This window comes from Somniosus microcephalus, chromosome 15 (genome assembly GCF_052327205.1).
Source record: "Somniosus microcephalus isolate GS21.2 chromosome 15, FLI_Smic_1.0, whole genome shotgun sequence".
NCBI lineage: Eukaryota > Metazoa > Chordata > Chondrichthyes > Squaliformes > Somniosidae > Somniosus > Somniosus microcephalus.
Window position 1 is genome coordinate 93,671,863 of NC_141001.1, and position 13,122 is coordinate 93,684,984.

The following is a 13,122-nucleotide window of genomic DNA, read 5'->3' on the forward strand; positions in this document are numbered from 1 at the left end:
TGTTATACACTCCGTCCAAGTTTGCTTTCCATTCAATGGGCGGGTGGTATAACACCCATTTTGCGGCCATGCAGAAGCTGAATTTCACCCCCATTATTTCCATCTACTTCTTAGTCAGTAATAGCCAATTTGTTACCTAAGTATTAGCTAACCCATCCAGTTCTAAAATGATTTGACCTTAATAGAGACCTTGTAGTAGAAATATCCACCATGGAACGACACCTGAAGCCGTGAACATTAATTTATATTTTTACTAGTTATCACACGACAGATGATGATTTTATTTTTTATAATCTTTAGAGTAATGTCTTTCTTCCTTCCTCTGTTTCCTTCAGCATAATAGCTTGTAATCAACAGCTTTTCAAAAAAATCCCCTCATGCTATGACTGAACTAAATCGCTGCAAAAACCTAAGGGCTCCAATTACCTCAGGTGCAGAAATAAGCAGGCGATTGGTTGAAGTAGAACCCTAAATCCTTTGATCGGGAGGTAATAGCACTGATTCAGTATAAAGGGAAATTCGGTTTGTGATCCTTTTACATTACTGATGCACTGTAGCTCAAAGAAAACCTCTGTTATGTGTGCGTATATAAAGGTATTTTTGATTTTTTTTAGCAAAGTGCTGAATAATGATAGCATGCTGAAGATTTAACTTCAAGTACTTTAAAATATAGCTTTGTGTTTCAGACATGGAACAATGATTATCTGTCTCTAAATTTATAACCTTTGAAAGTGAAGAAGTAGAAGACTGTGAATGAAGTAATTCTTTTGAAAAGCTGTTGATTACAAGCTATTATGATGAAGACAAGAGAGGATGGAAAAAAGACATTACTCTAAAGATTATAAAAATACAATCATCATCTGTCGTGTGATAACTGGTATAATTTTGCACTAACATACAGACTTGACCGAATAGCAGAGAAGTGACTGAAGTATCAGTTACATTGATTAAAATCTCACGTACATCATAATGTTGACTAAACATGTGTTGGACTTGAGTGATTTGAGGGAACTATGAATTTTAAATGGGGTGTACATACACTAACCATGTACGAAAGTCTTTTATCTAATATTCATTTTTAATCAGATTATGTAAGGAAGCTTTGTACTATATTTGGCTATGGTCATATCTGACCTGAAAGTGTTCAATTCATATGTAAAGGAGGCTGATAGACAATGTTTCCTTCAAGCTGCACGATCATGCGGCCACGCAGCGCTTCGGAGCTCCTACGCAACCGGCTTTTAAATGGGGGAAAAACTGCGCGTGTGCGGTATTTTGAATGGGCCGCACAGTCCCTTAAAAGGGGCGCGCAGCCAAAATTTTTTTTAAAGGGAACATTGCTGATAGGTATGTACATTTTTATACAATATATGTATTAATTGGAGAACTTTCATTTATTTTTTTTTCAGATTAGTCTCATGTTCCAAGTTATGGTGACCAAGATCTCTGCAATCCACATATTTCTCTTGTTCCTGTGCTGGACGTCTGTCCAGTCGCTGAACAGATGTCAGCTAACTGATATCACGATAGCAGTGGAAAAGGAAGAGTGTGGGTATTGTGGCACAGTCAATGTGACTTGGTGCTCTGGTTACTGTTTCACGAAGGTGAGGATATAATTGTCGATAGGTTTTCAGTTACAGTGCGTTTGATATTCTGCGACGTGAGGGAAGTGATCTAAACCGATGTTACAGATGCAAGAACAAGCATTTAAACTTCTGTAGATAAAAAAAAAAGAAACTGCAAATGCTGGAAATCTGCTTAAAATAAAACAAAAATGTTTAAAATAAAACACAGTGGCCTAGAAATTCAGTGGCCTGCGCCACCAGTTTGCGCCCAAAGAGGGCTTTTGCGCCAGTCTGCAAACTTCAGGCGAAGTTCAGCGGGGCGCTAATGGCGGCGTTAGGCTGTAGCGCTGCGCCGCCACCGATGACGTCATCGGTGTGCGCAGCGCCCCGTTTCTGCGAAGAACGCCATATTAAGTCGCGCCCGCCTCTTCAGCGCCGGCCGCAAACAGCGACCGGTACACAGGGCCTACCTGTGGCGGTAGTGGCGGTAATTAAAGTGGAGGTGCGGCCGGCCACTTTTTCGGCGGCCGCCTGCCCGCACCTCCTTCCCCGGCCTCCTCCACCGCCCCCCCCCGCGGCATTGCCGGCTGGTTTCCGGGAGCCCGGCACTTCTCCGTTGTGCCGGGCTCTTTTGCCGGCACTCGCGATCGGGGCTCCGGCTGCTGCAGGCACCTCCCCCTTAAGAGAGGGAGGAAGGCCTGCAGTACCGCAGCCTGCCGCTCCGCTGCGGGTGGCGCTGCGGCCACTAGCGCGCCGATAATCAGTTTCAGCGCCCAAGCGGGGCGCCGAAACCCCTGTTTAGCGGCCGCCTTCCACTTGGTGCGCTGACACTGAATATCCCGCTTGCGCAAGTGGATCCGCGCGCAGCGGTAATTCCGGCGCCCAGGCGAGCTGGGCGCCCCAAAATGAATTTCTAGGCCCCTAGGTCTGTCACCATTTGAAAAAATAAACCACAGGTTAACACGTCAACACCCAAAAAATTAACTTGCCTTCTCTTTTTATGGATGCTGACGGACCTACTTGATATTTCAAGCATTTTCTGCTTTTATTTAAACTTTCATAACAGCGTTGAACTTCTAGTGAGGACATGACTGGAAAACTGCACCTGCTTTGCAGGGCGACTGAATGATAGGTTGGCACAGACTATAAAATGCTGTAGAGGTGGATAATGCAATTAGTCAGAATCAAATTACACACTGCAAGAGGAAGTGTTTTGATATTTATATCCTGTTGTGATGCTTAAGTGTTAATTGTGCCACTTTTCCTAATTTTTTTTTCCAATTTTATTTTTTAGGATCCAGTCTTCAAGCACTCCTTGGCCTCCATCTATCAAGATATTTGCAGCTACAAGGAAATAACCTACGAAACCATAACCATTCCGAACTGCCCTGCCAATGTTAACCCTTACTATACTTACCCAGTAGCGATAAGCTGCCAGTGTGGAATGTGCAACACTGAAACCACTGACTGTACAGTTTCAGCTATGGAAGCAACACATTGTTCCTTTACACAACAAAGGACAAAGGACATTAATAATTCACAGAGCATTTCCTTATCACCCAGCGGGTCCACAGAGAAGGACATCTGATGCACAGACATGGCATTACAACTTGGTTGAGGAACAATAATGCCCCACTAATCAATTTAACCTAAGTTAATATTTAATATTTACAAATATATGTTACTTTTAAATTATGTACCAGCTTATTTTATGACATTGTTGTGTGTCGGCTTGTTTTAGTACATTTTTAACTATTTGAATGAAAGGAATCTACAAATGACAAACGTCTTAAAGCAACATGTGTAAGGGTAACCAGCAATAATACTTGTTCGTCTGCAGGGCCTGAACTGCAGTGCATGCTGGTTTTCTATAATCTGTTCAATAAACTACAATGTAATTTATGTGGACCCACAAATAAAGACACTATGTTGACGACTGAATTCCAACTGTTTTAATTTGCTTCCATTTAATAGCTATCCTTTATAACCTATCAAATGGCTAATGCGCATGAAAATAAAAATACAAGAAACTCACATTTCAATTTAGGGTGAGATATTCGTCTCGGGTGGCGGTGCAAAGCTGGCAGAATGGGATCGTCCGCCTATTACACGCAGCGTCTGATTGCAGTCAATGGACCTGAATATCAGGCGCTGCGTATAACAGGTGGACGATCCGATACCACCCGCTTCGTGCCACCGCCCGAGATGAATTTCTAGGCCGTGGTTTCTCTATTTGTGAAAGACGCTCAAATAATGGGGGCTAAATTGAATAGCCCCTCAAAACGGGCACTGCGATCGCGATGCATGATTGTCCCACGCCCGTTGATTGAAATGCAGGCGGCACGCCAACTTCATGCTGCCCGCCTTTCAATCAGATGCTGACACTGCGCGTAATTTGGAGGATGGCTTAGAGGTGGGATCTGCGCGTGGTGAGTCACCGGGCATGAAAGGCCTGCAGCCAGGGCAGGGGGAAAGGGTAGCGCAGGTGGCAGCTCCCCGGAGGGCGAGGTCGCACATGTGTTCTGCTGAAGATGACTCAGATGAGTTCTTCGATGGGGTGGGCTACAGAAGAAAGCTGATGGGTATGCACACAGAAATGCTTGGTGCATTGGGAAGCCTGCGTGCAACGTCAAGGAGCATGGAGGAGTCCGGCACCAACTTGGGACAGGGTTTTGCGTAAAGCTTGGAGCCCATCCTTGCCAGCGTGGAAGTGGAGGCCACCTCCATTAGCACATTTGTGGAGCCAACCATGATGCAGCATCTGATGGCCGATGTCTTAGCTTCTATTGCAGCACAAGCAGCAGACACCCAACGTCTGAGTACTACAGTGGAAGTTCAGACTGCTGTCACGCAAGGTCAGCTTGTTGCCATGCAAGCGCAGACTGCTGCCATTATGGCTGTGGATGTCACAGCAGCCCAGCAATCTCTCCTCAAACAGATTACTAGGATTGCTGAGGTTCCGCCCCGGGGGAAGTGGCAGTTGCTCCGTGGAGCACGAACCTGCTGTCCTCTCTCAGGATGACAGCCTTCATCCTCCCACACCTGCCGCTCTGCCAGTGCCCTTGCTGTTGCCTGTCAGCCAGCCAGCCCAGACAGCTGCCGCCCATGCCGAGATGGTGCAATCTACAGCCGGGCCGACTAGGCCCAGAGCTGCTCGAGGTCGTCCTCCAAGGCCATCTGCAGTCTCCTCCACTGAAAGTCAGCAGCCTTCCACCAGCCATGCTGCAACCATTATTTTTGCATTGCGGCCAATGTGTGGTGGTCAGTGACAGAGGGAAGGTAAGGTGTGAGACTGTTGGTGAATGGGGAATTGGGGTTACGTTTACTGGTATCACAGTTAGATGAGTTCTTTACGGGCAGCCCGGCCAGAAAGAGGCTGCCAAGGTTGCCTCCTCCTTTCCTCTTCCTCATCCTCCTCCTCCTCAGCTGCTCACTGTATAGCTGGTAGCAAGGGCTGTGCCCTCATTATGGCGAGGTTGTGCAGCATGCAGCAGACCACCACAAATCTCCACACCCGCTCTGCCGAGTACTGCAGGGCTCCTCTGGCGTGGTCCAGGCAATGGAAGCATTGCTTCAGCACTCCAATAGTCTGCTCTATCACTTTACGTGTGGCAGCATGGCTTTCATTGTGTGCATGCTGTGCACGTATGTGTGGGTTGCGCACCGGAGTCATGAGCCATGTCGTCAGCGGATAGCCCTTGTCGCCCAGTAGCCACCATGTGGTTTGCCGTGGTGGCTGAAATGTAGCTGTCACAGCGGGCGGACTGTGTAAAATGAAGGCATCATGACTGCTGCCAGGATACCAGGCAGTTAACTGCATGATTCGCTGCCTATGGTCGCACACCAGCTGTACATCGAGGGAGTGGAATCCCTTTCGGTTCCAGTATATGGCAGAGTTGACATGCGGCACCTGCAAAATGATGTGCATGCAACCAATGGCACCCTGTTTGTCTCTGGCAATGAAATGTAGTTACCTCCCTTTGAATAGAGAGCCTCAGTGACACAACAGTTACGCAACAATGGACAGCAAACTGCGAGATGTTGCAAATATCTCCAGCTCCAGCCTGGAAGGAGCCCGACGCGTAAAAGTTCATCGCCACGGTCACCTTCGCAGCCACTGGCAATGCGGTCCTCGCCCTGCTCTGAGGTGGCAGTTGTGGCTGCAGCAGGTGACAGATTTCGGTGAGACCTTCTTAGTGAAGCACAGACGTCTCACACATTGTTCCTCGCTGAGGTTCAGGTAGGAGAATTGCTCCCTGAACACCTTTGACGGATATGGCCGCCAGCTGAGAGCCCTTCTTCCCTCCTCCCCCTTCCAGGAGTTTGTCCTGCTCTGCGTGGCCTCTGTTCATTCTCCTTGTCATGCTGTATTCCAAGGGGAATTGCTACTAGTGCTCCCATGTTTGGCAGCAAGTGGTTTGTGCAGAAGCGTTGAAGTCAAGAAAACATTCTTCAGCACCTGCCACACCACTCGCTTAGCATTTTGCAACTTGAAACAACTATAGAAAGCATCAAACACTTGTAGAATTGTAGCAACAACCAGAAGAAATCAACCAGCAACGAACCTATAAATAATTGATGATCCCTCCAGTGGGGGGGTCCTTCCTGCTGCTGAACACGTGTTAGTTGGAGCATTGAGCTCCAAAATGGCACAGCTGGTGTCAAATCAGCGTTGCACGCTGATTGACATCATGATCTGCCTACTCTGCATACTTCTGGCAGATGTTCACTGGTAATGCTGTCCCATGCGATCCGCCTCACTAGAGGACATGCGTGCTGCAGATGCCATTTTGGAGCTTAAGGGCACTCGTAGCACCCACAAAACAGACGCTAATGATCTCAATTGTTCGCCCTATGTGTGTTATGTCAAGGATTCTCATTTAAGAACCAAAGTGAAAGGGGCTAATGTGTTCTATTGTGATAAATGGGCGGGGGTAGGTGGGGGTGGCGGGGGGGGGGCGGTGGTGAAGTGAAAAAAATGTGTGCACATAAAAAAACAAATACCAGTTTGCTCGTTACTTTAGGTCCCTGCCTAAAGTTTTATTGATTCTATTTTGTCATTTGTATCTCAATCACTCCCTGTGACAAAGCATTCCATGCTTCAAAAACCAGCTGCCTAAAAACATCTCACCCAACCTTGCTCCTTAATCTCTTAGTTCCAATTTTAAACTGATGACCGACTCATCACTGACTCGCCAACCAGGGGAAATAGAGTTGAATTTACAGGACTCCTGCCCAGCAGAAATGGGCCGGTAGGAAAGACTTAGGGGGGAAAATTTGGTCGATTAGCGCCTCCTGTTTGCGCCCTAAGAGGGCGCTAACGGGGCGCAAAGCAACTAGCGCCCGGGCGCGGCGATGTTTACGCCACTCAAAAATTGAGTTTTTGTGGCGGCGCTAAACTCTGCCGCCATGATCTCCTGCGCCCGCAAATCGTGACATCAGTCGAGCGTGCAATGCCCCGGACCGGATATTGAGTGGCGCCCCCTTCCTTTCCGCCTGCCGCTAGCATCGACAGGTAGAGGGGAACGTTTTGCAGTCGGGAAGGGGCTTGGAGAGTGCTATGTAAAGGTGGCCTCTTCCTGCCTTTTTTTGTCTGAGACATTTTTGCACCATGCATTCTGACAGAGAGAGAGAGAGATTTTGACAGAGAGAGACTTCTGGAGAGATTCAACGCTGTGTGAAGGAGTTCTGGGTACTGAGCAGCACTTTGCAGGTTCTTTTTGATTTGACCTTCCTTGCATCGATTTAGAAGTGACTATGTGGGCTGCACTGATTCGGAGTGTTGTCCTGCACCTGCAGAATCGGAGGCATCAGAGACGCAGAGAGAGAGTGACAATCATGGCCAGAGGGAGGAGGGCCAACAGGCCTCTGCACAGGAGACCTTACCCTCCCAGGGTATTCCGGGAACAATTCTCCTACAGTCATTTGTCTGAGGAGCAGTGTTTGCGCAGGCTGCGCTTCAGCAAGGAGGTGGTCACTGAGTTCTGCCACCTGCCACCACCAGATCTGCAGCCTCAACTGAGGACCAGGGTGTAATGTCCGTGTGTAATTGAGACACGGGCTGCAGAAGTTGGTTATAACAGGTGTTTACTGAATGGAGACAAAACTGGAATTACTATACAAAGTTACTACACAGGCTTATATACAGGGGTGGTCACTACTGGTACTGCACCTGGCTGATGACACCGCTCCGTAACCCCAACACCCCTGCCAAGCTGCAGTATAATGAGAGCCATATCGTCACCAGGCACATAATTGAGCAGATGAATGGCGTGCTCAAGCAATGGTTCCAATGTCTGGACCACTCAGGAGGAGCTCTGCAGTACTCTCCTGAGCGAGTCTCCCTCTTCATAGTTGTGTGCTGCATGCTTCACAACCTGACAATCCACAGGACCCAGCCAATGCCACCAGGGATTGGTGCACCACTGGAGGAGGAGGAGGAAGAGGAGGAGGAAGAGGAGGAGAAAGAGGAGGAGAAAGAGGAGGAGAAAGAGGAGGAGGATCATCAGCAGCACCACGGCGGGAGGGAGGCCCACAATGTTGCCACTGCAAGGGCCATCCGTCAACAGCTGATAACAAGCCGCCTCTAGGCCCCTACTCAGACAATGGTTTCTGGCATGGAGAACAACATGATGGAAAGCAACCCGCAACCCCTATAGCCGACCAAAGCAGCAATGATTCCAAAGGCTAAACATGTACATTTTGAATACAACAACTTTTTTATTTAACAAACTCTGTGTGTGTCATTTATTCAGGACAAACTAATAGAAACAAACACAACAAATCATTAATTAACAGAACTGATTCTCACAAGCTGGAGATAAATGCCAAAACACTAAACAAATGTAATCAGATGAAGCTCGACCTTTACTAAAAACATTCCTACCATTTATTTAGACCTCCTACTGTTTGCCCTTCGAGGGTGGTCCCCATCCCTTGCGCACTTCCCCCCTTCCCACCCAACTGCTCCTTGATAATGGGGCCCCAGTAGCGGCAGCAAGGCTGGTGGAATGTCAGATCCTGAGACTACAGATGCCCTTGAAGGACGCCCTTGACCAGCTCTGGGCCTGGAGGGCCCGGTTGCAGACTGCACCAACTCTGCATGGGCAGCAGCAGTCTGGGCTGGCTGTGTTGCAGGCGGTGGCAAGTGCAATGGGGACGTGCCAGTGGTGGGAGCAGGAAGGCTGCCATCCTGAGAGAGGACAGCACCTCCCTGCTCGCCCGACAAACTGGCACTCCCACGGGGCAGCACCTCAGCATCCGGAGCAATCTGCTGGAGCACAGATTGCTGGCCTGCTGCGGCACCGTGAGAGCCCCAGGGCAATGTGGCTGAACCAGCGACAAGAAGGAGTTAGATATATTTCGTAAGGCTAAAGGGATTAAGGGATATGGGGAGAAAGCAGGGACAGGGTACTGAGTTTGGATGATCAGCCATGATCTCATTAAATGGCGGAGCAGGCTCGAGGGGCCGAATGGCCTACTCCTGCTCCTATCTTCTATGTTTCTATGTTTCTATGTTTGTATGATGGCAGCAGTCAGTGCTTGCGTTACATCAATCTGAGACTGCATGAGAGCAGTCTGAGATTAGATGGCAGCCAGTGACTGAATTGCAGCACTAAGCCGTTGCGTTGTTTCGGCCAGTGCGGCAGCGGAGTGCGACACACTCCTTGCCAGTCCATCAATGCTTTCGGGCACCCTTGCCATTGCACCCATGAGCTAAGTGTGCATGCTCAAGGCCTGGCTATTCATTTCAGCGATGTGCTGCTCCTCCTCTGCGTCCAGTGCAGCAGGATTCGCTGGCCTACTCTCCCTCCGGGGAGATGGCCCCCGAGCTTCCCTGCCCCCATGGCGTTGCTGCAGCCCGCTGGGTCCCGGAGCTTCGTCCTCATCAGACCCTTCCCCTCTGCTCCCCTCCAGGGAAGGCGTGGTCCCAGTGTGGTCATGGGCTCCATCGGGAGACGCAGGCGGTGAGGCTCCGGCCTCCTCTTCCTCCTCACCTGGGGCGTTGCTGCCACTTGTTATTTGAGGGAGAGGCTGCTCAGCTGGTGGTTCTGAAAGCAGGGAGGTACAAGAGTGGCTTTAGCATCAGGACAGGGGGGCAGTAAGGGAGCAAGGACTGGAGACATTTAGTAAGTTGGATTGAAAGTGTAAAAGGCTGGTGTTGTGAGGGGCAAGTGGAATGAGAGCAGAGGAAGCTGATGAACTTACCATTGCTGTCCCCAAGGGTTGGACCTCTCTAGCGGCCATGGCACCTATCACCTGGCTGGCAACGATCCTGTGCACACATACCTCCAAATCACTGAGGGTCTGCAGCTCAGCCGGCCCTCCACCCGTCCCTTGCTGCTGGCACCTGTTGTGAGATAGCTTGGCCTGCAAGAAAAAGGACGGCATCTGAGTGAATGTGCAGTCATGTCCTTGCCTGATGCAAGAACATAAGAACATAAGAACATAAGAACATAAGAAATAGGAGCAGGAGTAGGCCAATCGGCCCCTCGAGCCTGCTCCGCCATTCAATAAGATCATGGCTGATCTGATCCTAACCGCCAATCCACTATCACAGAACCATCTCCTGAATCTAACAGAATTAGACACACGAAATAGGAGCAGGATCAGGCTACACGGCCCCCGGGCCCGCTCCGCTACCCACAGGGCCATGACCAATCCGAACCTAGACTCATGTCCAAATTCCTGCCCGCTCCCCGTAACCTTTAATTCCCTTTACTTCTAGGAAACTGTCTATTTCTGTTTTAAATTTATGTAATGATGTAGCTTCTACAGCTTTTTGGGGCAGCATATTCCATGGACCTACCACCCTCTGAGTGAAGTAGTTCCTCCTCATCTCAGTTTTGAAAGAGCAGCCCCTTATTCTAAGACTATGCCCCCTAGTTCTAGTTTCACCCATCATCGGGAACATCTTCCCCGCATCCACCCGATCCAACCCCTTCACAATCTTATATGTTTCAATAAGATCGCCTCTCATTCTTCTGAACTCCAATGAGTAGAGTCCCAATCTACTCAACCTCTCCTCATATGTCCATCCCCTCATCCCCGGGATTAACCGAGTGAACCTTCTTTGTACTGACTCGAGAGCAAGTATGTCCTTTCTTAAGTATGGACACCAAAACTGTACGCAATATTCCAGGTGCGGTCTCACCAATACCTTGTACAACTGAAGCAATACCTCCCTATTTTTATATTCTATCCCCCTAGCAATGAAAGCCAACATTCCATTGGCCTTCTTAATCACTTGCTGCACCTGCATACTAACCTTTTGAGTTTCGTGCACCAGGACCCCCAGATCCCTTTGTACTTCAGTACTTTCCAGTTTCTTGCCATTAAGATAATAACTTGCTCTACGATTTTTCCTGCCAAAGTGCATAACCTCACACTTTCCAGTATTGTATTCCATCTGCCAAATCTCTGCCCACTTACTTAGCCTGTCTATGTCCCCTTGCAGGTTTTTTATGTCCTCCTCACTCACTACTTTCCCTCCCATCTTAGTATCATCTGCAAACTTTGATATGTTACACTCGGTCCCCTCCTCCAAATCGTTAATATAGATTGTAAAGAGTTGGGGACCCAGCACTGACCCCTGCGGAACACCACTAGTTACTGATTGCCAGTCTGAGAATGAACCATTTATCCCAACTCTCTGCCTTCTGTTAGATAGCCAATCCTCTATCCATGCCAGAATATTACCCCCAATCCCGTGATTTTTTATCTTAAGCAATAATCTTTTGTGTGGCACCTTGTCAAATGCCTTTTGGAAGTCTAAATACACTAAGTCCACTGGTTCCCCTTTATCCACCCTTTACATTACTTCCTCAAAGAACTCCAGCAAATTTGTCAAACATGACTTCCCCTTCATAAAACCATGCTGACTTTGTCCTATTAAATTATGATTATCCAAATGTCCTGTTACTGTCTCCTTAATAATGGACTCCAAAATTTTACCTACCACAGATGTTAGGCTAACCGGTCTATAGTTTCCAGCCTTCTGTCTACTGCCCTTTTTAAATAAGGGTGTTACATTAGCAGTTTTCCAGTCTGCCGGGACCTTTGCCGAGTCCTGGGAGTTTTCGAAAATTATTACCAATGCATCCACAATCCCTACCGCCACTTCCCTCAAGACCCTAGGATGTAAGCCATCAGGTCCAGGTGATTTATCCGCCTTGAGTCCCATTATTTTACCGAGTACCACTTCCTTAGTGATTTTGATCGTGTTTAGCTCCTCCCCCCCTTTAGCCCCCTGTTTGTCCAGTGTTGGGATATTCTTAGTGTCTTCTACTGTAAAGACTGATGTAAAATATTCATTCAGTGTTTTTGCCATCTCCATATTTCCCACCATTAATTTCCCGGTCTCATCCTCTAAGGGACCAACATTTACTTCAGCCACCCTTTTTCTTTTTATATAACTATAAAAACTCTTACTATCTGTTTTTATATTTTTTGCTAATTTACTTTCATAATCTATCTTCCCTTTCTTAATCAATCTTTTTGTTATTTTTTGCTGTCTTTTAAAGTTTTCCCAATCCTCTATCCTCCCACTAGATTTGGCTACCTTATATGCCCTTGTTTTTAGTCGAATACTATCCTTAATTTCTTTACTTAGCCACGGATGGCTGTCTTTTCTTTTGCACCCTTTTCTTCTCAGTGGAATATATTTTTTTTGGAAGTTGTAAAATAACTCCTTAAATGTACACCACTGATCATGTATCGTCTTACCCTTTAATCTATTTTCCCAATCCACTCTACTCAATTCCGCTCTCATACCTTCATAGTCTCCTTTATTCAAGCTTAGCATGCTTGTTTGAGATCCAACCTTCTCACCCTCTAATTGAATATGGAATTCAACCATGTTATGGTCACTCATTCCAAGGGGATCCTTTACTAGGACATTTTTAATTAATCCCATCTCGTTACACAGGACCAGATCTAAGGTTGCTTGCCCCCTGGTCGGTTCAGTTACATACTGCTCAAGAAACCCATCCCTAATACACTCAATGAACTCATCCTCAAGGCAGCCCTGCCCATTTTGATTTGTCCAATTAATATGATAGTTAAAATCCCCCATAATTATAGATGTTCCCTTATTACAAGCCTCAACTATTTCCTGATTGATACTCTGTCCAACAGAGTTGTCACTGTTCGGAGGCCTATAGACTACGCCCACTAGTGTTTTTCCCCCCTTATTATTCCTTACCTCCACCCAAACTGTTTCATTATCCTGATCTTTTGACCCAATATCATTTCTCTGTATTACAGCGATTCCTTCCTTTATTAACATAGCCACCCCACCTCCCCTTCCTTCCTGCCTGTCCTTCCTGATCGTTACATAACCTGGTATGTTTAATTCCCAGGCATTGTCACCCTGCAGTCATGTTTCTGTAATGGCCACAAGATCATACCCATATGTAGTTATTTGTGCCATTAACTCGTCTATTTTGTTACGAATGCTATGTGCATTCAGATAGAGAACTTTCAAAGATGTTTTGTGACACTTAGTTCCTGCTTTTGCCTCCCATAGTTGAATAGCCCATAATGTATGCTAGGTGTG

At 47.4% G+C, this 13,122-nt stretch overlaps 1 protein-coding gene across 2 annotated transcripts; it reads left to right on the forward strand.

Annotated features, from left to right (window-relative positions):
- Nucleotides 1-495: 495 nt before the first annotated feature.
- On the forward strand, nucleotides 496-3,500 carry LOC147107083 (follitropin subunit beta-like). 2 transcript variants are annotated; one of them, XM_086008493.1, is made up of 4 exons: nucleotides 530-594; nucleotides 687-877; nucleotides 1,410-1,604; nucleotides 2,860-3,500. In XM_086008493.1, exons 3-4 carry the CDS (start codon nucleotides 1,419-1,421, stop codon nucleotides 3,151-3,153), a joined length of 480 nt encoding a protein of 159 aa, XP_085864619.1. In that variant the 5' UTR covers nucleotides 530-594; nucleotides 687-877; nucleotides 1,410-1,418; the 3' UTR covers nucleotides 3,154-3,500. The 2 variants fall into 2 exon arrangements, with proteins under 2 accessions (XP_085864618.1, XP_085864619.1); XM_086008492.1 differs by lacking the exon at nucleotides 687-877 and having other exon boundaries at nucleotides 496-594.
- Nucleotides 3,501-13,122: the final 9,622 nt, after the last annotated feature.